Raw genomic sequence first — 26,201 nt, 5'->3', positions numbered from 1 at the left:
GAAGCAGAGAGTGGAAGAGTGGTTGCTAGGGGTTGGGGGGAGGGGAGAAATAGGAGATATTGATCAAAGGGTACAAACTTTCAGGTATAAGATGAATAAATTCTGAGGATCTAATGTAGAGCATGGTAACTATAGTTAGTAATATTGTCATGACACTTGAAATTTGCTAACAGTGATTCTTAAGCATTCTTACTACACAGACACACAAAGTAACGATGTGAGGTGATGGATGCGTTAATTAACCTGATTGTGGTAAATATTTCACAATGTATACCTATATCAAAATCATCATGTGGTAAAGTTTAAATATGTATAATTTTATTTGTCAATTACACCTCAATAAAGCTGGAAAAAAAGAGCTAAATCATTCATTTTAGAGTTTAAGAAACAAAGGCTCATCGAAACTGAGATTTACCCAAGGTTAAATAATGGTTGTACTTTTCATTTTTTTAAAGAGACAATCTTGCTATTTCACGTGCTAGATTTCTTATACTCCTGCTGAAAAACTGATAATCTTATTTTTAAAATCTCATTCAAATTCAATTTAGTAATTTTCCTCTAGCATATACTTCTTGATAATGTCATATAAAAAGACTCTAGATTTCATCTCTCTCAAATATCCAGGCGATTTCTAACTACAGAATAATGTATAAAGCATGTTTCCTTGGATACTTGAGAAAAAGAAAAGCAGCAGCCATTTAGTTACCTCAAAATCCATTTATTTTGTTCGGAAAATGATAAAGTATCTTTAGGTTCATGAAGTTTACCAACAACTCCCTATGCTAAAAGTGTAACCAATATTTCTATTTTATTTATATCCATGTTAATTTTGTTTCTTGAAGCTTTCTAACATTTACTGCATAAATGACTTTACATTTAACAGAGACTGACCTTTCTGCTGAAAATATTAAAAAGGAAAATGAACAATAGATTCATTAAGTAAAATAAGTTACCTAAATATTCTAAATGGAATTCTAAATGGAATAACTTTCGTTAAAACCTCAAAGTTCAGGCAAAGAGCAATAAACTTTAGAATTATATGAGAACTTAGGCTTACAGAAGAGCACTCCTTCCTGGCTGGCAGAGCTCTGAATTCATTTGAAGTCTGGCAGCCGTGGTGTATCACTCAGGAGGGAAAAGTACATCAGGGAGGGCCAGATTTTCAATCTATTTGCTTTTTATCCCTTTCAGGTAACTCTTAAGATTCCGGGTGCAGTTACCCAAGCATTCTATCCATTGACTGGGTCTATATTTTTAAGAGAGAGAAAGGTCTGTAATTTATGATCGAAGTCAATGGCTCTAAACTGAGGTTCCTTGTATTTTCTGGTCATCTTGGCACCCAGGTATGTAATGAGTTCACATCTCTCCATAAACTGCTCCATCTTCTTCTTATATTTTTTTCTTGTGTACTCAGAACCTTTGGGATTAAAGGCTGTAGAAAATTTCACAGGACTGTGAATGTTTTCTGTTAGGTTAGTGAATCACTATATTAAAGAGAAGGAGAACTTTGTGTGTGATTGAGTTGCACAGCTATGGCCAAGAAGATATCCAAATCCCAAATAAGATGTGGGGATTATTCTATTTTAGAGCATAATTGTCTCTATTCACCTTCCTATATGGAATGGATTATTGAGTGCTGATTAGGTTACTCGTAGCCCCCGCTTTAAAAACTAGAAACTCAGTTTTGATATTTTTGCTAAAATATTTGCTACCAGCACCACACACACCCCATGCAAGTGACCAACCCAACTCAACAATCCTATTTATCACATTATACTACAATTAATATTAAACTAGTTCTGAGTAGCATATCATTTCTAGCAAAAAAAAAAAAAAGACATACCTTTTAGATGAAATGCTATATAGAGTAGTGCAGATCTCTGTACACTTAAGAAGGGGAATTTGGGCTTTAAGCATCCTGCTGCATTCATGGCTTTAATTAGAGCAGTTGCGATACCCTGCGGGTAGGGAACAGATTATGGGTATATTTGAGTTTGTTTTATTTTCTTGTGGCAAATAGATAAAGAGGTTATTCTTTGCCTCAAATAGCCTCCTGGGGTTGAGGATGGAGCTTACAAAGATAGTTAAATGAGCTCTTAGCCAGTAGGACAGAAACACAAAATACATTTGATTAGGAAAAATAAAAACTACAAATTGGCTTAGCACCAGCTAGGTAATGCATACGTGGGTTTCATTACACAGTTCTATTTTTATATGTTTGGCATTTTCCATAACAAAAAGTTAAAAAAGAAAGGAGGGGACCCTGGGCTTTGAGTTGTCTTAGCCCATCTCTGCTTCCATGGCTCAGAACTGGCCAGCTTGCCTCCCACTCTCAGGACCCTGGGCCACCGGACCAGGAATACCAGAGACCACAGTTATCACTGCAGTCCAGATTCTGGAGCCCCAAGCAGGAAAAGAAGAGAATACCCTTTTCTGGGTGAGTGTCATCTTGCCTTTTGAAATTAAACTAGATTGAAGGCTAACCATCTAGGGGAGCTGAGAAAAAGCAAAGTGATTAGGAATTTGTAAGAAAGGTATGAAATTGTGCCCTAGGCAACTGTTTTATAGAATTTTTTTTTTAAAAAAGCCTTTAAAATAGTGGTTGGCTACTGATAAATTTGACTATATTCAGAAAGAGGTATATTTAGAGAAATAAGATGTGATTGAGTAGATAGCTTCATCCAGATTTTGAGCAAAATATGTGTTTGGTGGTTCAGTTGTGGTGACACCTCAACTCAACTCTTTTGAGCAGGGGAAAAAAAACCTCTTAGAGATTGAATTTACACATTTCAAATTAAGAAAAAGTTTTACAGACACTGAAATTCAAAATAAACAAACTACAAGTCAGATGTAAATAATTTTCTTACATCTTACTCTTTTTTCACTGTAGTGCAGGTATTTGGGAATTAGCTATGGAAACGGGGGCTTTTCTCACATTTTATTTTCATAACCACTCAAAACCAAAATAGGTTAAAAGTGGATTTGCAGCTTAAAATCAGGAAACTCTGCCTCGGATTTCACTGTTACCAAAACAAAAATTATTGTTAAAGAAGAGAGTGCTGTAGTCTTCTAATATCTATGCATAGAAACTCATGTAAGTGAACCTGTTCCAGATATCCAGGCAAAGGCAGACTGGTGAGATACATCGGCTCCTTTAACGGGGGAAGTTTGTAAGGAAGCTTCTGATCCCAGTATTTCAGTGGCGACCTAAGAACACAAAATCCATTAAACGGATGCTCACAAATGCGCTCACTGTGTGTACACAGGACGGTGGACACACAAGAGACAGCTGAAAGATAACGTTCACTGCCTGTTTTTCTCCCGTGGAGAAAATGATACAAGTGGCAAGACTGGGGCTCCTAGAAATTCATGACGGCCAGCTTTGCCTGGGTCCCTAGCCCTGCTCAGCTCTCCTCAGTGTTCTGATTTTTCACAGCAACTATATAAAGCTTCCTTTATTGCCCTCACACTTCTAACCCTCCCAGTAACCCCTACATGGGGGCCAGGCTATCCAAGGAGAAGCATCAGAACCAAACTTCCTCAACTGCTCACCACAAGCAGAGCCACACACAGGCTCCTTTCTCCACGCTGGAGCTTACCTCCCAGCTAAGGTCAGTCTCCACCCGTTCTTTGCATCCCTGTTCCACCCTCTCTCCAGAAATCTTAAATAGCGATTTCTCTCTCTCTCCCACCTTCGGCATTTCCTTCTTTATTGGATCCTTCCCAGGCACCTGCATTTTAACATGCTCGTACCTTTCCCATTGAAGAAAAAAGAAAATCCTTTTTTCACTCCTTCACTCCTTCAGTCCTATATCCCTTCCAGCAATTAATGTCTTTTCTCTTTTTACTGTTAAATTTCTTCAAACAGTGATCTTCACTAGAGGTCACAAACTACTGCACAAATTCTATCTGCAGATGTGATTTGATCCACATTGTGATTTTTAAAAAACGGAATCAGTCACAAAAGTTTAAAAATCAGATAAATGTAAGAAGAAATTTGGTTTCCAGCTTCTTGTGAAAAACAGAAATGTGTGGCAGTAGGTAAGTAACTGCTGCCCCTTCAGCTGTGTGTATGTATATATGCACATATGTGTGTGTGTGTGTGCACTCACATGTGTATCTATCCCAGCATGATGCAGTTAACATAGATATTCAGTAAATGTTTGTGACTTAGTGAATGGTCTCACCTCAAAAATTTCTCAAGTTTTTCTCTACTCTCACAGGTATATATACGATCACGATATTCTAAAGCATAGTGAATGCTACCAGGTACTAGGGCTTCGTATCTGAAAGACAAAGGAACAAACAAAAACAACTATGTATTGTATAATTAATATGCAGTACTGTATAAATAAAGTGTCAAAATAGTTTATTTTTCTATCTTTGCCGCTCAAGGAAGAAATAGAACATTTTCCAGTTAAGCAACAGTGACCTTTTGATCAAAATGTTAAGACTGTTAATATGGACCACTTATTCCGAGTAGAGCTGTCATCCTGTACTTGCACGAGGGCAAGGACTTGCCTTTGTTTGCCATCCTGATAGGTCACTGGACAGTAGCCCTGGAGCTCGGCACACTTAGGGAACCGGCTCTTCAGCTCCGACAGTGTCAGCCTTTTGGGCATCATGTCGGCAGACGGGAGAGGATGAGGTGCTAATGGAGGCACGTATAATTCGGGGTTCTCCAAAAATCTCTATAAGAAAAGATTACAGCAACGTGACCGCTTGAGACAGGAATACTATGCCAATGAGAATCCACTGAGGCTCTCTTGCTACTGTCCCCATTTTCAGTAGCAATGTTCGTCCTTCAAACCATCTGAGAGCTGCTTTCTGCACTACTATAGCTCCTTCCCTGACTGCAAGTGCCTTATAGTAATACTTGCAAGTGATTTCATCTAAGGTCTCTCCTACTTTCACTCACTCACTCACTCACTCATCTACTTATACAAAAAACATTTGTTGAGCTCTTACTATGTCCCAGGCACTGGAGTGCATAGTCTTCCTGTCCTACAGAATAACTAACTAGGCGGGTGCCCTTTGGCAGGTGAGTTAGCTTCTCCAGCTTCAGTTATCACTCTAAAATGAAGGGAGCAGACCAGGTACATGACCTCTAATGTCGTTTCCAGTTTTAAAATTCTGTGATTATCATTTAAATAAGCAGGAAGAAATAAATGTCTTTTTCATAAAGTGATAAAAAATTCAAATTCTTCAGAGGAAAATAAAATGTTCAGAGGCACCTGATTAGTTTTCAGCTACAACCTTTTTATATCACCAAATTATGGTCATTATAATATTAGAACAAGTCTGTATTCTGTTGCATTAAATAGCAATATATGGTACACAGGAAATTAAAGTGATAGAAAAAAGTTGAAAGCACAGGAGACAGACGTCGGTCTTGCTTCATTTCTACCGACTCTGACTTCCCTTCTGCACCCTTTGAACGGAATCCCCACCCAGATGCTCAGCATCCCCTTCACGGGCGGGCTCACCCTTGGGGCTCCCTACCTGTTAAGCTGACCCAGGTGGAGGGTCCATCACTGACCCTGAACTTCTGCTTTGTGCCAAAATATGTCTTGGGATGCAGTCTTAGAACTGGACTCTGAGTTGCCTCGTTGAATACAGGGTCACAGTTTCCACAATTGGGGCTCCTGGTCCCCGATTCCTGGGTGTTCCCAGCTGTGCCCACCCCTTCCTGTTTGGTGAATTCTGAGACAGGTATTTTCTTTCCCTGGTAAATATTTGGAGTTAAAAACAAACTTACATTCAATTTCTCCTGAGAACTCATTTTATAATAGTGCCCTCTGAACTCTGCTGCAAATTCCAAGGAATCAGTTAAAGAGCAATCAACTAATTCATGTGATTCTGCCAGGCTGACAGGGCAGAACTGTCCAAATTCGCCCAGGCGAGAAATCAGTTCTTCAGGTGAGATGCATAACTTGTCAATGCAGGCGGCTTTTCCTATTATTAACAGATTAACTATTATTATTTTCTTTTCAGAGAAAACACAATCATTTTCAAAATGAAAATAATTTCAATTACGCTAGCACTATACAAATGAGTACACATTGTAAAATTCCACAGAGTAAAAAGTAAAAATTTCTCTTCACACCTCCATCCTCTCAATCCAACATCCCTTCTGAGAGGTAATCACTGTTGAGTTTGTATCGTTTTCAGATTTTTTAATACATTTGCATATACACATGTATATATTTTTTGCATATAAGATGCTTGTGCCACTATACTGTAAACATTATTCTGCAACTTGCTTTTATCAGTTAGTTATGGCCTTTGACACCTTTCCATATCAGTTTATATGATTTACCTAATTCCTTTTAATTTATGCACAGTTTTCCATTGTAAAAATGTACATTCAGTTTACTCAACCAATTATCTGTTGATAAATATTTTGGTTGTTTTTAATTCTTGGCTATTATAAACTATATATATGTTATAAACAATATATATGTATATACACACACACATATATATGTACATGTATATATACATAGCCACTTACACACATCAATTTGCTACATATTTAAATTTTTTCTATGGGATAGATTTCAGGAAGTGAAAATAGTTTGTTGACATGATGTTACTGACACAAACCTCTCCCTGTGCCCTGATGGCACCCAAGAGAGGGGAAGAAACATTTTCCCAAAAGTGACTAGGTTTACCCTAACAAGTCTATTTAAAAAAAAAAAAGCCCAAGTTCATTCAATGGACAAGTTTAAGAGTTTTCTCCCTAGTATTCCACTAGAATAGGGACTCCAAAACAATATGAGATGTTACAGAAAATAAAATTACTTTTGTATACATCTTAATTATAATGAGTAAATTTTGATCCCAATATATTTTGTTAATGGTCCTTTTCACCAGTGAGAAGTTTTTTTTTTTTTTTATTATACCAAGGAAGGTCTTACACTAAAATTATGAAGCATAAATCATGGATTAGTTTGTTATGTGACAGTGTAAACATAAAAGTAACCCTTAGGATTGGAGTGATGTGTCTATAAGCCAAAGATTGCAGAGGATTGCTGGCAACACTGGAAGCTAAGAGAAAGAAATGGAACAGATACTCCCCTTGAGCCTTCAGAGTGAGGACAGCCCTGCCAATGCCTTGATTTGGGGCCTCTGGCCTCCAGAACTGTGAGAGAATACATTTCTGTTGTTTAAGTCACCCAGTGTGGGGTAATTTGCTACAGAAGCCTTGGGAAACTAAAACAGGTACATGAGACTATGATTTCTGTCCTGTTGGCATTCTTTCTCGCCTTATCTTGTTCACTTGGTATAGCAAGCTGCCATGTTGGAAAGGTCCATATGGCAAGGAACTGAAGGTGGCCCCCGGCCAAACAGCTGGCAAGAAACTGAGGCCCTCAGTCCAACAACCTTCAAGGAACGAAATCTTGTCAACAGTATGTGAATGGGTATGATAGTGGATTCTTTCCCAGTAGGGCCCTCAGGTGAGATCTCAATCCTGGCCAACACCTTGACTGTAGCCTTGTGAGGGACCCTGAAGCAGAGGACCCAGTTAAGCTGTGCCTGGATTCCTGACCCACAGAAACCGTGAGTGACTGTGTGTGTGTGTTGTTTTAAGCTGTTAAGTTTCAGAATAATTTGTTACGAAGCAATAGACAAACTAATCCACTATTCCATCCACTGTTTATGATACAGATGAAAAGGCTAAGAAGCCCCATCCGTCCTTTCCTAAAAAGAATATTACACTACTATAATACTACATTGGTGTAATATTATTCTAAAGTATTATAACGCACAGTACTATGGTATAATAATAGTGTTGTTAAAGTATATAGTATTATAAAGTGCTATAATATTATACCATATGGTACTATATAGTTTTACACTTGTATGTTGCTCTTTAGCTCAAATGTGCTGACCTCACCAATCCTGACAGGTTTAGTGACAGGGTAATTTAGACTCAAATCACTTTAAATCCTAAAAGACATTCAAGTATCTCTTTCTCTGATTCTTGGGATAGTCTTGATGACATCTGGCAATGTCTATATATCCTTTTCTGGAATGTGGCAGAATGAGGAGGAATCTCTTTAGTTTTCTAGCCCTGACCTTGCTCCATCTCATTAGTGAGAATGAACTGGGCCCCTGACAGGGGGACGGTTATTTGAATAACATACAAAGCAAGTGGAGAATATAAAAAAAAATCAAAACTAAATTCAAACAATCAGGTATAGATTATCAGGTAGATGCTGAAGCAGGAAAGCAAGAGGGCAGCTTCAATTAGATTAAACTATTCAAGGCAGAGGCAAGTATATCTGGAATAATGTAGTGGATACTGTGGTGCCCCATCTGGATCCCTCTCTTCCAGGGTGATGCACCCATCCCCCAGCTGCTGGAAATATCTGTGCTAATGGATCACAGCCGCACTGGGAATTGCCCCTCTGTTACAGGTTATACACCCTCCCGGAGTGACCTTTGGTCAATGACAAGCCAATGGGAGGATATAAAGCCTGGCCTCTCCCCTCAATTTGGGAAGTTTTGAAGGTCCATCGTAGCTCCAGTGCTTCCCTCTAGCATCCAGGGAGGCTTGTGTTTCCACCATACTGCAGGTTAGTTTCTCCCTCTGCTCAGTTCTACTAGCCTAACTTCCCCACAGGTGTATCTCCTAATTAGAGTTGACATTAAAATACAGGATGCCCACTTAAGTTTGAATTTCAGATAAACAACGAACAGTTTTTAGTATAAATATGTCCCATACAACATTTGGGAAATAATTAGACTAAAAAATTATTTGTCATTTATCTGAAATTTAAATTTAACTGGGCGTCCTGTAGTTTTATTGGCTTAATCTGGCAACTCGACTCCTGAGAGTATTTCCTGATAAAGCTTCTGCACACAACTTTTCACCACGAGTCTGTTTTCAGGCAACCCAGTGTGAGGCAGGAAAGGTGAAGTAGGGTAACAGAAAGATGAATGAGGCATAAGTTTTGCTTTCAAAGCCTGCTGTGGAATGTTTTACTAGTGTGATGCTATCCAAAACTTATTGGGAGTAGGTTTCTAAAACTCAATTCTCTCTTCCCTTGCACTCTTATCGTCATCCCTTGTAATCCTCGGGTGAAAACAAATTCCCAGTCTGCAGACAAACAGGAACCAGAGATGCTGGTGATGCCCAAATAATGAAGCAAATCAAGATTCAATGATGCCATCATTATCAGACTCCTCACTGCATTTTTCCTCGTACAAGATTCTCTGTGTCCCGTTGCTCCCTCATACCTCCTTATACCTTCTCCGTATTTGCCAAAGTTAAACAAAGTCATTAAACAGATGTCTGTGAAACCCCTCCAGACAAATTCTTTGGCATCATCACTCTTTTTAGAGATATGAGATATAGATAACTTTCCTTCTATTTTGTGTATTTTTGGAGAAAAATCAAGCAACTTCTAGGAATATATAATCAAACATTTTCTTTCATGGACTCCAAATATAGATTAAAAACATTCTATATTCAAATTAATTTTTTAATAGAATCAACATTTACATACTACTATAATTTCATAGTAAATAGTAAATAGTAAAAATAACTAATTCTAGATTCCTAAACAAAATTTTGCGAAGTGTCACTCCACAGACCCTACCCTCATATAACTACCATTCTTGAAACTAGCTTCTTACATGGCTTTCCAAACACCATAAACTCTTCTAGTGAGAGACCATGTATTGTTTTTAGGTGATAGGTTCACATGGACATTGAATAAATGATAGCTGCCCCATACATTCTCTAGCTGGCTTGCGAGCTATGTTAATTTATAATCCTCCCTGCCATTGAACTTAGAGCTAGTTAGTGCCTAGAGACTTAGCTGGAGAGCTAAGCTGATAGCTTGAGTAGAGGCAGTCATTTATTAGAACAAATATACATGCCCACATAATTGGAAAATACTATGTATTTAAAATACTGATTAAGGTCATGGGAACAAATGTTCAAATTGAATGAATTATGGTAACATGAGTTAGGCATGCATAGACTTCAAATTCACATCTTATTGTGTTTTCAGAGTTACACGTTTTCTTACCTGCTTTTATTCTTCCCAGGTATATCTGCATGTGTTTATTCACCATTTTAACCTTCTTACTGACTTCATTCCATACCCACCATTTGCTGTGAAAGCCATCAATCACATACCAGTTCTGATGTTGTTCTTGATAATATTGCCTAATCTCATCAATATTTTTGCGGTACTTTGAGTTCTTGACAGCTATAATCTGTGAGCTGTTATGCAATGGATAAGGCAAACTAATAGAGAAACAGAAGGAATGGAAAAAGCTGTTAAAACCCTGCTTTTTCTGGTTGATTAAAGTTTATTCCTTTATCATTGTTTCCATCACATACATTACCTTGGTTCCTCTTTTTTTTCCAGGAGCAATCTTTTGAAAATCTCTTTGGAAGGCACATCCAACTCAAAGATGACCATGGGGATGACTGACCTAGCTTCCAAGAGACTCACTTGATATTTAGATACAGGGTATCCATCAATGACAACACTAATAAGGAGAAACGTGAAAATAAAAATTCCAGATGTCTTTTCTCTCAGACCTTCCTTTCTGTCTTCCAGAAACAGTCTATCTTTAGGATTAGCCCTGTACTGTTCCTATGTAACTTGATTTATCTTGTCACCTTGCCCTCTTTGTCTCTCTATTTTTTTTGGCTGCGTGGCTTGAGGGATCTCAGTTCCCCGACCGGGGATTGAACCCGGGCCCCAGGAGTGAAAGCCCGGAATCCTAACCACTAGGCCATCAGGGAACTCCCTTTATCACTATATTTTTAACCTCAGTCAGCCCAAGAGCCAGAAGGAGGGCTGCATACATACAGACACAGCTCTGATTCATACACTTAGCATCATAGAGCTAGGTTTTAGCAGACTTCGAGAGATAATACACATAATACCTTGAACATTGTTATTACTTAATTGGTGCTACTATTCTAGCATGAAACAGTGGAAAGAGTATAGGCTGCAGAGGCACACAGACTTAGATTTGAAACCTGGTCGGACCTCTCTGAGCCTCAGTTTTCAGTAAAAATAGTAAAATAATGATATTTAACCCTTAGAGTTATCTTAAAGATTGTAGATCAAGTATGTAAAGCAATTAGTAGTAGACTAATGGATATTCCTTATAACAGAAGGCCAGCAAGGGAAGAATTATCCAACCCTGATCTTAATGTTGTAGTTTTATAGCAAACAGATAGTGTAAAAATTTTGTACTGAAAGGTCAGTGGCAGTAAGACAAGGTGTCTTGTAAATCAAGATTTTAAGAAGTACATTAAAATGTTTTAAAATTTTAAAAAAAAGGTCCTGGCACAGTTAATCGTATTTTAGTAAGGGATTAAGCAAATACAGAAAACACTGTGTTCTAAACTTGCTTTTGTAGTAAAATTCTGTGAGGAGGCTGGGAGTGGAAGGGAAGATGGGTAGTTGGTGAGAGAGCCCTATGGTATCTGGGAGAGAATCATTCCATCAGGACCCATCAGGCCTCTGAGCAGAAATGATGGAGAATTTGTTAGTCCAACCGTGTAAGGTAATGAGTGTCACTAGCCAACTGAGAAGAGGATTAAAGGCTGTCTACAAATTCCAAAGTCAGGAAACCGACTCTGAGGTGGCTGAGCTGGGCTTGCTGGCTGACATCACCAGGAAGGGCTGGTTAGTCCTCCCTCAGTGCTCTCCAGCTAAGTCTCTAGGCACTAACTAGTTCTAAGTTCCATGGCAGAGAGGATTATAAATTAACATAGCCCACAAGCCAACTAGAGAATGTATTGAGCTGCCATTGTTGGTTGTTTTTTTTTTAATTAATTAATTTTTGGCTACTTTGGGTCTTCGTTGCTGCGCGTGGGCTTTCTCTAGTTGTGGCGAGCGGGGGCTACTCTTCGTTGCGGTGCACGGGCTTCTCACTGCGGTGGCTTCTCTTGTTGTGGAGCACGGGCTCTAGGCGCGCGGGCTTCAGTAGTTGTGGCCCTCGGGCTCAGTAGTTGTGGCTCAAGGGCTCTAGAGCACAGGCTCAGTAGTTGTGGCACACGGGCTTAGTTGCTGCGCGGCATGTGGGATCTTCCTGGACCAGGGCTTGAACCCGTGTCCCCTGCATTGGCAGGCGGATTCTTAACCACTGCGCCACCAGGGAAGCCCGCCATTGTTGGTTTTTAATGGAGAGTAGCTCAACTCCTTTGTCTTGTGAAGGATCACTTGAGAGGCCCTCAGGATCAGGGAAATTCAGGGTGACTGGGCAGTCACTGTCCTGGTATTAAGGTGAAATAAAACCTTTGTGACTTAACCGACGTTGCCCTCACTAAGATCCCTCCTATGCAAAGCTGAATGCCAGGAAGGAGGTAACACAATTTGCTTAAGTCCCAGGGCCTTCTCTGGGGAAAAAAACTTGACACTCCAGAATCTGCTCCCCGATAACTGAAATTAGAACTGTCAAGGACTTGATTAAGGACCATTGGTAGGGAAGGGCCAGGAGGCTCCTAATAGAAAACAGCCTTGAGTTAATCAGCAAGATTTTAAGTCAATGACCTGGGCTCAAGAGCAGGGCCTTAGGTTTTATCGGCTTTTACTACTGGCTGGGACCACTGGCTGTGCCAGGGAAGCCGTGGTGGAGCGGAGGAGTGTAAACTGAAGACCATTCAAGCACAGGGCTCTCCTGTCCAAATGCAGCATCAAGGGAGGGGCGCTGCTTCCTGTGCAGAGAGCTGGGCCAGGGAGAGACCATCTCCATGGGACCAGTACCACCTGGGGGGACAGGGGAGGGCCACACCTCCATCACCCCATGGGGCAGTGAGGAGTTCTGCTGGGCTGTGGAAGTCGCACAGGCCTCCCTTATGGATTGGGTAAACCTGGAGACTCCTGGACAGCTCAGGGGTTGCTGCAGGGAGGGAAGTGGCCTGTTGGCTCTTCTGGCATGTTGAGTGTTCAAGCCGAGTTTTAGCTTGACAGAAAATTAAAACATGTAACCATATAGGTGCCCAGAGTTTGAAAAGCACATCACACACACTTTACAAGAGCTTTAAACCCTGTTTACGATTAAGTGTTTTACATTCCAGTGAGTAATTTCTTCAAAGATGTAACTCCATCCCACTCCCTCTCCACCTCCACGGCCCCCACTTACCCTGCAGTATTACATGTACTTCCCATCAGAGATAATTCTAAGGCCTGAACGGCCAGTTCATCAGGTGCTGTCATTCCTTTATGAAGATGCCAATTTAGCATAAGTGCCAGCTCTGTGTCTGGTTGGTGGTTTAATACATAACGCAGAGCATCTCCTATTGACAAACGCTTTAAGCCATAGTCACTTGAAATTTTTTTGGCAACTGAAAAACATTAAAACTTTAAACTTATTCCGTTTCACAAATTCATCAGTTAATCTTAGTTTCAGACTCTGGTTAATTGACATCAACAGCAAGCTAATCTTCACATTCCTCAAAGTAATTTCAAAAATTAAAATTGCTACATCTTTTTGAATTAATACTGTTCAAAGGTCGATCATTATTAGCACTTCAGGTATGTGGCTGATGGGTCTGGTTAATGAGCCAACTCTGTGAGGTTTTTCTATAACTAAACCATTTAAGTGTTTTTTTTTTCCTTCTGCACGAGGTAGCAAAATTTTTCAGAGCTTTATAAGGCATCCTATGTGTACTATTAATATTTGGTATTATGTCCAAAATAACAATTCAATGCTCCTTGTGTCACTGGATTAAACCATTTCCCTATCTATCCATTTACGGACTCCAGGCTGCAATCAGGATAGCTTACCCTATACAGTTAGGTGGCAGTTAATCCTTAGGAAGTAATTTTTTAAAATTATAATGACATATCTGACATTTTAATAGTAATTTACAGCTTATGAGGTAATATTTCTTCTGTGACTTTTTTTGATATTTTCAACTATTCCATCAAGTGCGTAGAGTGGGTATTGAAGTTCCAATTTTATAGATGAGAGAACTGCAGCCCACTGAAATGGAATAATTTGTCCAAGGGCATATAGATGTTGCCATTTGTTGAACGAGGACTCAGGCTTGGCCTCTGCTTCTGCTAAGTGAGACCACAGATAATAGCTTCCAGTTACTGTTAAATGTGGGTGTGCTCTGACAGGGTCTACAGACCCTGCTTCATCACGGTCTGGAGACAGCAGTGTGTAGAGGACACTGAGACTCATCTGGTCCCACAGGGAATACAGGTTAACTGGCCACAATTAGGGCCACACGGGAGGGACTCCCCTGTGAGGGCCGCAGAAGGCTTCTCTCAGCTTTGCCACAAACGCGAGAGTCACACCTATTATTCATAAGCTATGAAAACAATTAAGCGTTTACAATTTGACATTTTGTTTAAAGATTAACCTCTATTTCAACAAAAATCAAGGAATCAGATTGTCTAATCTACATTTTACTTTTTGCTGTGGTTGTAGGATCTTGAATGTCAATGTACAGCTTTCTTTGGGAAATATCATTATCTTTGTGAACTTTTAGAACACAGCTATTAAAGACTCTTCATCATGTTAAGACGTTTAAATGGGGAAAACACACTTTTCATCTGAAGAGCTAAAATACAAAAATCCCTTTTATTATTTCTGGTGAAAATTAATCTTTGACCTCATCTCTCCCCTTCATTCTCTATGCCGTCAGTCATTAAGTCCTGTCATTTCCCTTTTAAATATCTCTGGTATCTGCCCTTTCCCATTTTATTATCATCGCGACCAACCACTGTTCATGTGGTTATCATGTCACATGTCATCTTGAAATACCACACTCACCTATTGTTGGACTATTTGCCTTAAAAAAAAAAAGTCTCAAGATATAAAAAATTCAAACATTATAGTTTACCAAATGCCTTTTTCAGTAATGATTAAGATAATGGATTTTCACTCTTTAACTTATTAATACAGTAGATTATATTTATAAAATTTTAAATATAATTTTTATGCTAATAAAATCTTAATATAACTGTTATTTGACTATATTTATAAATAATATTCATTTGTAGTTTCTTTTTTTGTATTATCTTTGTTAGGTTTTGATATCAGGGTCATGCTAATTTAAAAATGAATTTATATTTTTTATACATTTTTAATTGTATGGACTATATTCTTTACTTTAAAAAAAACTGAAAATAAATTGGTCAGTTTACTTTCTTTTCCCTTGCTCTGCAAAAGCTTATAAAAACACAGGAAGTATCTCTTGAATTTTTAATTCTTTGAAAGTTTGACATAATTTTCCTCCAAAACCATTTGATTCTGGGCTGTTTTGGAGTGGGGCTATATTTTTGAATGCCTTCTCCTCAATGGTTATTGGCCTAGTTAGGTGTTCTGTCTCTTTTTGAGTCAGTTTTGATAGTTAGCTTCCTGGAAAAGTGGTCCTGGTCTTCAGGAGATTCTTTTATGCTTAAGGATAGTAAAGGCAAACACACCCTTACCTGTAGTTTTCCCAGATTTTGGAGGCCCCAGAAGTGCAATCCTAATGGGCATAGTAGGCTTAGGTTTGGGTTGGCGGATATATTTGATTGGGTTCTTCATAAATTTTTCTTTAGTTTCCTTACTAGATAAAAAATAAATATACTGACGATGGATTACAGGATGAAGTAGATTCTCTGAATTTTCAACTGGCTCGATTGTCTCTCCTTCACTTAGCTGCAATATATGCACAACTGAATTAATAAGTTAGCTTTATTTTAAACAGCATTTCCCCCAAATACACTTGAAAAAACAAATTTGTAAAATCTTTCTTATAGAACAAGAAAACTAATTATAATCAAATACTGATATTAAAAAACTGTAAAAAGAATGAATTATTTTATACTCATATGGAATAAATGTAGTTTTTCTTAAATGTTTCAGTTTCTGACAATTATAGTTATTCTACTTCCTTTATAATGTGTTTAGCATATACTGAATGTTTCTGCCAAGGAGTGTAAAGGTGTTTGGATATATTCATGGGCCAATTTATCTTCACACACAGGTCCATTCCTAAGGTGGCGTAATGTACGGAAATGTGTCCTCCCAAAATCATGGTTTGAAGCCCTAACCCTCAAAGTTACTGTATTTGGAGACAGGGCCTTTAAGAAGGTAACTAAGGTTAAATGAGGTTATAAGAATGGGGCTCTAATCTGAGGACTGGTGTCCTTATAAGAAGAGAAAAGAGACACCAGGAGTGCATGAGCACAGAGGAAAAGCACTGGGGACACAGTGAGAAGTGGCCATCTACAAGCCAGGAAGAGAGGCCTCACCAGAAAAACCATCCCTGCTGGCACCTTAATCTTGGACTTCCAGCCTCCAGAACAGTGAGAAAATACATTTCTGCTGTTTAAGCTACCCAGTCTGTGGTATTCCATTACGGCAGCATGAGTAGACTAATACAGGTGGGGTCCTGGGTTATATATGGGAGTGTACTGGTAGGACAAATCCCACTAGCTTCTCTTCTACATTTTTATACAGACGAAATCCCACTCACACAAACATCAAGAGCAGCCACAAAAGGGAAGAATACACCTAAAAGGCAGCCTAAGGTGTCGGTATGGAATGGAGAGGGAGGACTGGTCCCACATCTTTGCATTGGTGATGATGACGACTGGGTAATTAAATGGGTATCTTTTTTATATCATCAGATGGCCAAGCATCAGTCATCCCTGGACTTGACAGAGTAGGTGGGAAACAGGCTGGTAATATTGCTCCTCCCCCAGAACTACACCAGGATAGTTGTCACAGGTCAATGGTGTTGTCAGCTTCATCATTCTTGGGCTGAAGTGACGTTCGTGGCCGGGAGTAAATGTTAGGGATAAGAAGGAACTCAGGGATGGGGTGGGAATGTCTGCTCTATTTCTTATACTTGGTAATACAAGAAAAGCTGAACGTTCAATGATTCCATTTCAGATTCACAAATTAAGTGTGAATTCTTACAATAGTTTCTGCTATTGCCCAAAATATCTAGCATGTATCTTTCTTCTCCATAGGTCAGAATACCCAAGGTGTCATCAAATCAGAAACATCAAGTGGTCAGGTACCCAGAAAGATTCCCAACAGCCCTGAAAAAATGATTTATATGCTTAAACCCTTCCTATGACCATGCACTGATTTCTCCACAAGGCATCTTTATACAATCCTAATTATGTTTGGACATGGGTCCTTAAATAGGGTTCTGACTTTGACTGCTTCTTCCCCTCTCTTGCCCATCTCAAAGAGAAGGTTAGGGTGTAACTATTTTTCAAAAGCTTTCTAGGTGATCCTAATACGTGCTTAACTTTATCTGATTCTCTATGGAGGGAACTGTCATAATGTTTCTATATTTCAGCATGATATTTGAAAAGGTTTCTCTTGACATCCTTACAGTTAAGGTAAAGAAGATATCACAATTAAGTAGAATTGAAACTGATTGTATCAACATCAACCAAGAAGGAGGTTTCAAGTAATATGCACATGGCTCCATTTTGCATCCCTTCCTCCAAAATACTTTTTATCAGTGACCAATACACGTTAATAACAACAACAACTTATATTAATTGAGCATTCACAAAAAAACAAGCACTGTTGCAAGCACTTTACAATAATTAACTGATTTAGTAATTGTAACAATATCGTGAGGTAGGGACTATTCTTATTGCCATTGTGCAAATGGGAATGGCTCAGAGTGATGAAGTAATTTGTTCAAGGTCACTTAGCTAGTAAGTGGTGGTTTTGAATTCAGGCAGTCTGGCTCGAGAGGCCATGGTCTTCTCCACTGTGCTACTTCACTGATGGAAATAAGAAGGTACACTGGTCGAGAGGGCAGGTCACCTTTACGTGACATTCTTTTATTGTCTTTATAGCACTTAATACAACCTGACAAGAACCTATTTGTTTACTTATTTATTGCCTATCCTCTCTCTCCAACCCAACTAGAATATAAGGGCCATGACAAAGGAACCTTGTCTGTTTTATTCACTGCTCTATTCTCAGGGACTGACACAGTGGCTGGCATGTTCTTGATTAAGATTTGTTGAAAACCATCCCACATTTGAAGTTACTGAATTCCAATTACATTAAATGTTTGTCCACACTGCATAAAAATACGGTGCTTAGAAATAAGTTTGTGACGAACATTAAAGGCACATTTTGTATGGTATCTCACACTTTCCAGAGAACTTTATATTCTTGCATTTGATCACATTGGCCTGATGGCAGTATCCTCCCATCTTAAAGGTGAGGAAACAGAATCAAAGAGTTTAAAGGACTTGCCTAAAATTAGATAGCAAATTGTGTCAGAGCTCAGCTTGCTAGATGTCTAGTCTGAAAATATTTCTACTACCATCTTCTGCTACAGAGTTAAAACCACGTTGGAACTGGATGATCACTACAGAAATAGATGAAAGAAATAAACCCTTCAACTACTTTCCTACTTCAGAAAGGCAAAACAACCACACATATTTTTATAGCTAGTTAAGAATACTATACAATGCTTACAATTTTTTGAACTTATCCACTGTCTTCTTAGACATACTTAAAAAAAAAAAGAAATAAGAGAAAGAACATGGCTTTCAGATACATTTGCTGACATTACCTTTACAGGGTCCCAGTAGCCAAACGAGCTTATATACTTGTAGGTAAAGCTGAGCATTTTCTGGGCAAGGCGGGATGATATTGGATAACATTTCTCAAAAATGCTTGCACGATTCTCCACCAGCGGTTTCAGTTTCATATTCAATATGTATTGTACAATGTGGGTTTTCCGAGCTCCATTAATGAGAATTACTGGTATCAAAAACTTCTCAAATTCTTCCTAATGAAAAAAATCACAAAACCAAATATTTTTAGTGGGAAGGAGGCTGGCAGTATTTAGTTACAGCACATGGATGTTGCTAGTAACTGATTACTTCAGTCTAGAGAACAAATATTTTTCAGCTTCCAAGTAACTGCATGTTGGCAGCTAAAACTTTGACCCTATGTGGCTTCCATGTTGCCCTTGATTTATTAACTAGTTTTTATAATTGTAATTGGTGCTGATGAAAGGGAACTAACCCCTAAAAATATACATTTCTTTTGAAATGTTAAAAAGAAACCAAGGCATAAACCAAATCGCTTTTGTTTCATTCTCAAACGTTATTTTTTGAATTATGAAAAATGAAAAAGTAATAACCTGTATTATTTGTAAATTATTCATATCTGCTTCAAATTTTTCTCCCAGTTCACCTCTCAGGCGTTTGAGCGCATCAATTTCCTGCTCTTCATCTTCCTCACTCATCACTTCCTCATCTTTTGGAAATTCATCAAGGATGTTGTCAATATCATCTTCCTCATCTTCAGGTTCTTCCTCGCTCATGTCTTCATCTTTTCTAACAGTCTAAGGAAGAAAATATTCCCTTTTACTATACATAAAATATGGAACAAATGACACTGCTAACTAATCATCTGGGATATTTTGGAATAAGTGGATATTGATTAGTATGGCATGCAACGTTCATCAACTGATATAGTAAAATTTCAAATATCTGGCACCCAAGAAATTTAATGCCTTCAAGACTCTAACACCACAGTGATCCCATAAATAAATACCTAGACAAGATATTAACTGCTAATATTTAATGCTATAGTTGTCAGAACATTACATGTTTTTCATGGTTTTCAGTAACAATATTTAATGCAACTCAAAGAGTATATAAAACACTCCCTAGCTGTGTTAGCTTGGACAAAACCAGTTTCCTCATCTGTAAAATAGGAATAAGGAAAGTACCTCCCTCACATGGTTGTTGGCAGTGCTAAAATAAGTTAATACATGCAAAGCCCTCAGAAAACTGTCTGGTACGTGGTAAGCATGCAAATGATAGCTGTTATTCCTATTATTATGCTGTTATAGTTATTATTGTCATTTTGTATAAAGCACTGTTCTAATAGAATAGTACACGCCCCTGAGGAGGCTGCAGCTTATCTGAGGAAACCAGAATAACACATAAATGATTATTGAAGACCACGACAGGATACTGATACTAAGTGGTGTTGTATAGGCTCGAAGTGCTACAGTTCAGTTTGCGTAACACTGAACCCTGTCCTACTGATCCTCCTGCACTGCCTCTATGCACGTCGCCCTGAAGTATCCCTTGTCCCAGATGGAGCACTGCCTTCCAGTCGGAAACCTGGGACTTATCTTGACTCCTTGCTCTCCATTATTGCACATCCAGTTTCTAAGGACAGGACTCCCAAATAATACTTAAGACTCTCTCCTCCTTTCTAGTCCTGCTCTACTGTTTGCCCTGTCATTACCTCTTGCCTGCACACTTCTGATTAGCTCGCTATTTCCTGATCTTTCTAACTGATTAGACCCTGGTTCCTTTAAAGGCGCCTGGAGCTGGGATTTGGACTTGCAGGTGCCGGGAGGAAGATGAGAGGACAAAGGGCCCTTCCCTGTTCTGTGCCCAGGCTCCTCTTTCCCCCGAAGGAGTTTGGCATTGGAACTATGTTTCTCAGTTCTTATTCTTTTTTATTTGAATTTTGAAGCCATTTGGTTCTCTTACTACTTTTTCCTTTTTCTTATATTTTGACAATTTTTTAGTTTGAGATTTGATTTGCTAACGATCATTGGAGGTATGGTGGGATGAGTCCACACTACGAGCTGCAGACATCTTAGTTTCAGATGAACTTTTGCTCACCTCTCCAGCTCTATTTAATAGCTCTTCCAACTTGTTTGTTAATTTGAAAAATTAAACTATATAAGTTTAACAAGAAACTTTCAATTAATTTAAATGCTATATTGTAGTTTCCATGAACTTTTTTTTGCTCTCTGGTTTTTCATACCATCCGGTTTTTGTTTTATGGATACAAGTTCTTGAATTATTTAAGGCAAATTGGAATTTTTTAAATGTTTAATGTATTTCCTGTATTGTCTATTTGTTTTAGAGTCAATTATTCTGTTTGTTCATCTTGGTTCTTCTTTGTATTGATAATTTCAAATATATGGCTATCCTTGGTTGTCCATTCATTTTTACGAATGAAGGACTAAACTGATTAATTCAGAGCAACTGTAAGCTCTGGGTTTGTGAGCAGGACAGGTTGTATCATGCTTCCATTTAAGATGTGAGGATGAGAAGAGGCAGGCAGGCTGGATCTTGTCCTGGATGATGAAGAGCACCAACCAACATTCTGTGGCACCTAGCATTTTCTAGACAGATTATTTAATTACTTTAGAAATTATTTACTTTTTTCTTCATGGGGACAAATGTTACATGAGGAGCTGGTGGGATCAACCTTAAATAATTTTTCTGCAATTTACCCTCTTGGACTTTCTAGATAATCAAATTATGTGCAAATATTAAATTTTGTTCTTACTTTTCAATATGTATGCTGTTTCTTTTTCTGATCACGTTGCTGTGGCTAGTTCCTTTAAATTTTTTAAAAGGTTAATAGCCTAAAAATCTTCATAGGAGACCATCTGAGAGACCCACAGGTTAATTCTTTTTAGGGAAAAAGGTTTTACTTTTCTGTAAATGGCATTTTGGTCCTCTGGAACAGCGCTGCTTTGTTCCTTATGTCCAGTATCTTTCAGTCCTTATGTTAGGAGATACATGTTCTAAAATTCATGGTCTCAGAGATCTGCCTCCAGTATGAAGGAATAAGTTCATTTAGCCTCTAGCAGATTAATAACCATAAGCCATGGACAACACACACACAAATACACATACATTTTTTTCTCTCTCTCTTGCTCCAGAGGGCTTCTGAAGAGTGAACAAAGGCAGATTTTGTAGAGTAGTCAAAATTTGGAGGGAGGGATTGGCTTAGGGTCAGTTCTCTTATTTTGTGCATTTGCTCGGAGGGCAGCCTCCATTAGAGTGGTGGTGGCAGAGGGGGACTAAAACTCTGATAGAAAGCTCTGTCTTTTGTCACCTACAAACTGGCACTTGCCCTCTACCTCTACAAGGATTAAATTATGAGCTGCTGCAGCTGCTGACCTTCAACAGCCCCGGAAAGAAGTTCAGGATGGATCAGAAACGAGGCACTCTGTGCTCTAGAAAAAACTGGCAGAACAGGTCTTCAGATAGTTAGATATTTTCAGGAGATGATTTTATGAGCCCAATTCTTGCATCTCCTCATATCTAGAAAAGTGATAAAATCCTTCACGGCTATTCCTGGCATTCTCCTGCATGTGGCTACGCTACACTTGGTAAAAGGGACCCAGGCACCAGAGAAAGAGCTAGTGTACAGGACGAGGGCAAAGATTCTGGAGCTAGGGGTAAGAGTAGAAGCAAGGCCTCCAAGGAATTGGGAGATATGCATTGTAAATCTGTATGAAGCCACTGGTTTATAGAATAGTCTTCAGTCACATTTGGAGATTAAAATTCCACATGATGGCGACATTTTCCTATAAAATTAATGGAAGTAGCCACCTTGAGACTTTGAAATGATTTCTAATGTTAAAAGTGTTTTATTTGTTGCTAAAAAGTCAGACAGTAAAGGCAATAATGTTAAGGCTGAGAAGACAAACCTGGGAAGGGCTTTATCTGCATATCGTTCCCTAACTGCTTGGGAAAAAGGTGAGTCAAGAAGCTGCATATTCCGGTACAGAGAGGCAAATGATGAGAAGACCTCTGGTTCTGTGCATGAAAACAAGCTCCAAGGTCTATGTGGAGTCAGGATGGATTCAACTCAGGTTGTCACATTAACTGATTATAACAATTGCACTAAGTGATCCTTGAGATGCTGCACTGTGTTTGGGCTTTCCTTGTCTGAGGCAGTAGCAGTAAATACAAAATTCCCATCAAAAAAGTTTAAAAAAATACACAGTTTTAATCTCAGAAAATCTCATTAAAAATCTCAGGAACTCTCATAAAAAAATCTCAGGAATTGTCTTCCAAAAGTCAGTTTGTATAAATTAATTGTGGGAGATACATAGCCAAGTTTTATAAAAGATTAAGTCTCAGAAGAGCTAACTTACAAAATCTTATTTTGTTTATAAGATAGAATATTTCATCTGAGTTGCTTGGCTGTAGCATTTGGGTCAGCTAGGTCAATTGGGGACTAGCTCCTCTCTAAACAAAACGAAATCCATGATCTTCAAGGTTTATCTTTTCAAAAAATCAGCAGATGGAAAAGAGGGGCTGTATTGAACATCCTGCACAGTATGTGACTCTGAGCGTCTACAGGCTCTGCCCCATTCCGTTCTTTATCTCGAGGTAATCTATATTTTAGCTTCAGCACAACTTCACAGGCTCTCTGTCTAGACCTTATTCCCAAGCTCCCAGCCTATCTCCCTGTAGCATGAGCTGAAGTGTGAAAAGCACAAATGAAAATCCACAAGAAGCATAGTTTAATGTAGTATTATTATATTTTGTATTAGATTATTTAAACATCTTGGTTTTCTTTCTTTTAAAAATGTTCGTTTTTCTGATTATAAAAGTAATAAAAGTTCATTGCAAACAGTTATAGAATACCAAAAAGTGTAAAGAAAATAAAAATGATATATAATCTCAGAACTTATACATAAACTCTATATTTCCATCAAGAATTCTATGCATCTTTTTGATGCTCAATATCACTAATTATTAGAGAAATGCAAATCAAAACTACAATGAGGTATCACTTCACACGGGTCAGAATGGCCATTTTCAAAAAGTCTACGAACAATAAATACTGGAGAGGGTGTGGAGAAAAGGGAACCCTCCTACACTGTTGGTGGGAGTGTAAATTGACTCAACCACTATGGGGGACAGCATGGCGTTTCCTTAAAAACACTAAAAATAGAGCTACCTTATAATCCAGCAATCCCACTCCAGAGCATATTTCTGGAGAAAACCATAATTTGAAAAGATACATGCACCCCAATGTTCACTGCAGCGCTATTTACAATAGCCAAGACATGAAAGCAACCTAAATGCCCATCAACAGATGAATGGATAAAGAAGATGCGATACATATATATTAAATAGAATATTACTCAGCCATAAAAAGGAATGAAATTGAGTTATCTGTAGTGAGGTGGATGGACCTAGAGTCTCTCATACAGAGTGAAGTAAGTCAGAAAGAGAAAAACAAATACCGTATGCTAACACATATATATGGAATCTAAAAAAAAAAAAAAAAAAAAAAGGTTCTGAAGAACCTAGAGGCAGGACAGGAATAAAGATGCAGATGTAGAGAATGGGCTTGAGGACACGGGGAGGGGGAAGGGTAAGCTGAGATGAAGTGAGAGAGTGGCATTGACATATATACACTACCAAATGTAAAATAGATAGCTAGTGGGAAGCAGCCTCATAGCACAGGGAGATCAGCTCGGTGCTTTGTGACCACCTAGAGGGGTGGGATAGGGAGGGTGGGAGGGAGACGCAAGAGGGAGGGGATATGGGGATATATGTATACGTATAGCTGATTCACTTTGTTATATAGCAGCAACTAACACAACAACGTAAAGCAATTGTACTCCAATAAAGACGTTTAAAAAAAAAAAGAAAAAAAGAGAATAGCAGAAAAACAAAAACAACAAAAAACAAAACAAAACAAAACAAAAAAGGAACGAAATTGGGTCATTTGTAGAGATGTGGATGGACCTAGAGATTATCATAGTAAGTGAAGTAAATCAGGCAGCGAAAGACAAATATCGTATGATATCACTTATATCTGGAATCTAAAAAAAAATACAAATGAACTTCTTTACAAAACAGACACAGACTCACAGATTTAGAAAACAAACTTATGGTTACTAAAGGAGAAAGGTGCAGGGGAGGGATAAATTAGGAGGTTGGGATTAACAGATATACACTGCTATATATAAAATAGATAATCAACAAGGACCTACTGTATAGCACAGGGAACTCTACTCAATACTCTGTAATAACCTATATGGGAAAAGAATCTGAAAAAGAATGGATATATGTATATGTACAACAATCACTTTGCTGTACACCTGAAACTAATATAACATTGTAAATCAACTATACTCCAACGTAAAATAAAAATTAAAAAAAGACTTCTATGCATCTTTTTATTTTACATTGCTGAGATTTTATATATGTGTAAAACATATATGTTTTAAATATGTATGTGTCCTTTTTTTTTGAAATAAGCAATTTTATTTACTTACCTCCCCTCCTTTCCTTTTTTGCTCTCTCTCTATTATAAGTTCAGCCCTTCTTTTAGAAATCATGTCATCCTGTTAAAGAAAGAGACATTAAAAATATTAATGGATAATAATAAAATTACGTTTTTAAAAAAAATTTATTTAATTTATTTAGTTTTGGCTGCTTTGGGTCTTCGTTGCTGCATGCAGGCTTTCTCTAGTTGCGGAGAGCTACTCTTTGTTGCAGTGCACGGGCTTCTCATTGCGGTGGCTTCTCTTGTTGCGGACCATGGTCTCTAGGTGCACTGGCTCAGTAGTTGTGGCGCACGGACTTAGTTGCTCTGTCGCATGTGGGATCTTCCTGGACCAGGGCTCAAACCCATGTCCCCTGCATTAGCTGGCAGATTCCCAACCACTGGGCCACCAGGGAAGCCCTAAAATTCCTTTCTATAATTTTTTTTTCCCAAAGGGGAATAATATTTGGGCAGAAGGATACTTTCCAGAAAAGCATGTGATAGTGGTAATTATGTCACTTACATCTTTGGACCTCTGGACCTCTTGATCAGCTACTTCCCTCCAGAGGGATAAATGGTACTTGAGATCAGTCACTTTTTCTATAAACTTTAGAATTCCTTTTCAAAATGTATTACTTATTTGTTTCCTTTGGTGGAGAGGTGGATTTTGTACATGGAGAAACAGGGAAATACTTGGAGGCTATTTGCTGAAAATGTTTGATAATCTTTCATCATATTATTAAGATGTAATTGCCTAAAGAATCCATGTGAGAAAAGCACATGTACTTTGGATGCATTCACACATACGGTGTATAGGTAGTCCTCCAGTCTTTCTAGGGGTCTCTAAATCTAATGCAATGAATGGGTCCTTTGATATGACCTTAAGGTTTGCATGAAAACTAACCAGCACCCCTTGGGTTTGGGGGCTCATTGGCTCAGGACTCTTGAAACTGGAGTGCCCTAAAATACTGGGAGATCAGAGAGGTGCCTTAAAGACATGCCCTGGGGGTTCCGGTCTAGGCCAGCAGGACTGTGCTCCTTTTATCTGACAATTACTGAGTATACATTTCAGATAATTTATGTTTTGTTGACATTCAAGAAATATTTGTAGATAGAATTCTAAAACTGAATGGAATCAAATTAATATAGTTCACGAGCCCCAAAGA

General features: G+C 38.4%; 1 protein-coding gene across 1 annotated transcript in view; it reads right to left on the bottom strand.

Annotated features, from left to right (window-relative positions):
* Nucleotides 1-296: 296 nt before the first annotated feature.
* The window catches only part of AK9 (adenylate kinase 9), a 118,200-nt gene continuing 92,295 nt past the window's right edge, over nt 297-26,201 (bottom strand). Inside the window, exons 28-40 of the mRNA XM_082475089.1 lie at nt 25,046-25,114; nt 19,118-19,321; nt 18,542-18,760; nt 15,426-15,639; nt 13,126-13,327; nt 10,366-10,512; nt 10,044-10,264; nt 5,759-5,955; nt 4,522-4,691; nt 4,188-4,286; nt 3,105-3,207; nt 1,844-1,958; nt 297-1,432 (exon numbers count right to left, since the gene is read on the bottom strand). Of these exons, the coding sequence (XP_082331215.1) occupies nt 1,230-1,432; nt 1,844-1,958; nt 3,105-3,207; nt 4,188-4,286; nt 4,522-4,691; nt 5,759-5,955; nt 10,044-10,264; nt 10,366-10,512; nt 13,126-13,327; nt 15,426-15,639; nt 18,542-18,760; nt 19,118-19,321; nt 25,046-25,114 (2,163 nt within the window). The 3' untranslated portion in view covers nt 297-1,229. The remainder of the gene's footprint in view (nt 1,433-1,843; nt 1,959-3,104; nt 3,208-4,187; nt 4,287-4,521; nt 4,692-5,758; nt 5,956-10,043; nt 10,265-10,365; nt 10,513-13,125; nt 13,328-15,425; nt 15,640-18,541; nt 18,761-19,117; nt 19,322-25,045; nt 25,115-26,201) is intronic.

This window comes from Balaenoptera physalus (assembly GCF_965194825.1).
Source record: "Balaenoptera physalus genome assembly, chromosome: 9".
In the NCBI taxonomy this organism is placed as follows: Eukaryota; Metazoa; Chordata; class Mammalia; order Artiodactyla; family Balaenopteridae; genus Balaenoptera; species Balaenoptera physalus.
This window is presented reverse-complemented; position numbering and strand designations above follow the sequence as displayed.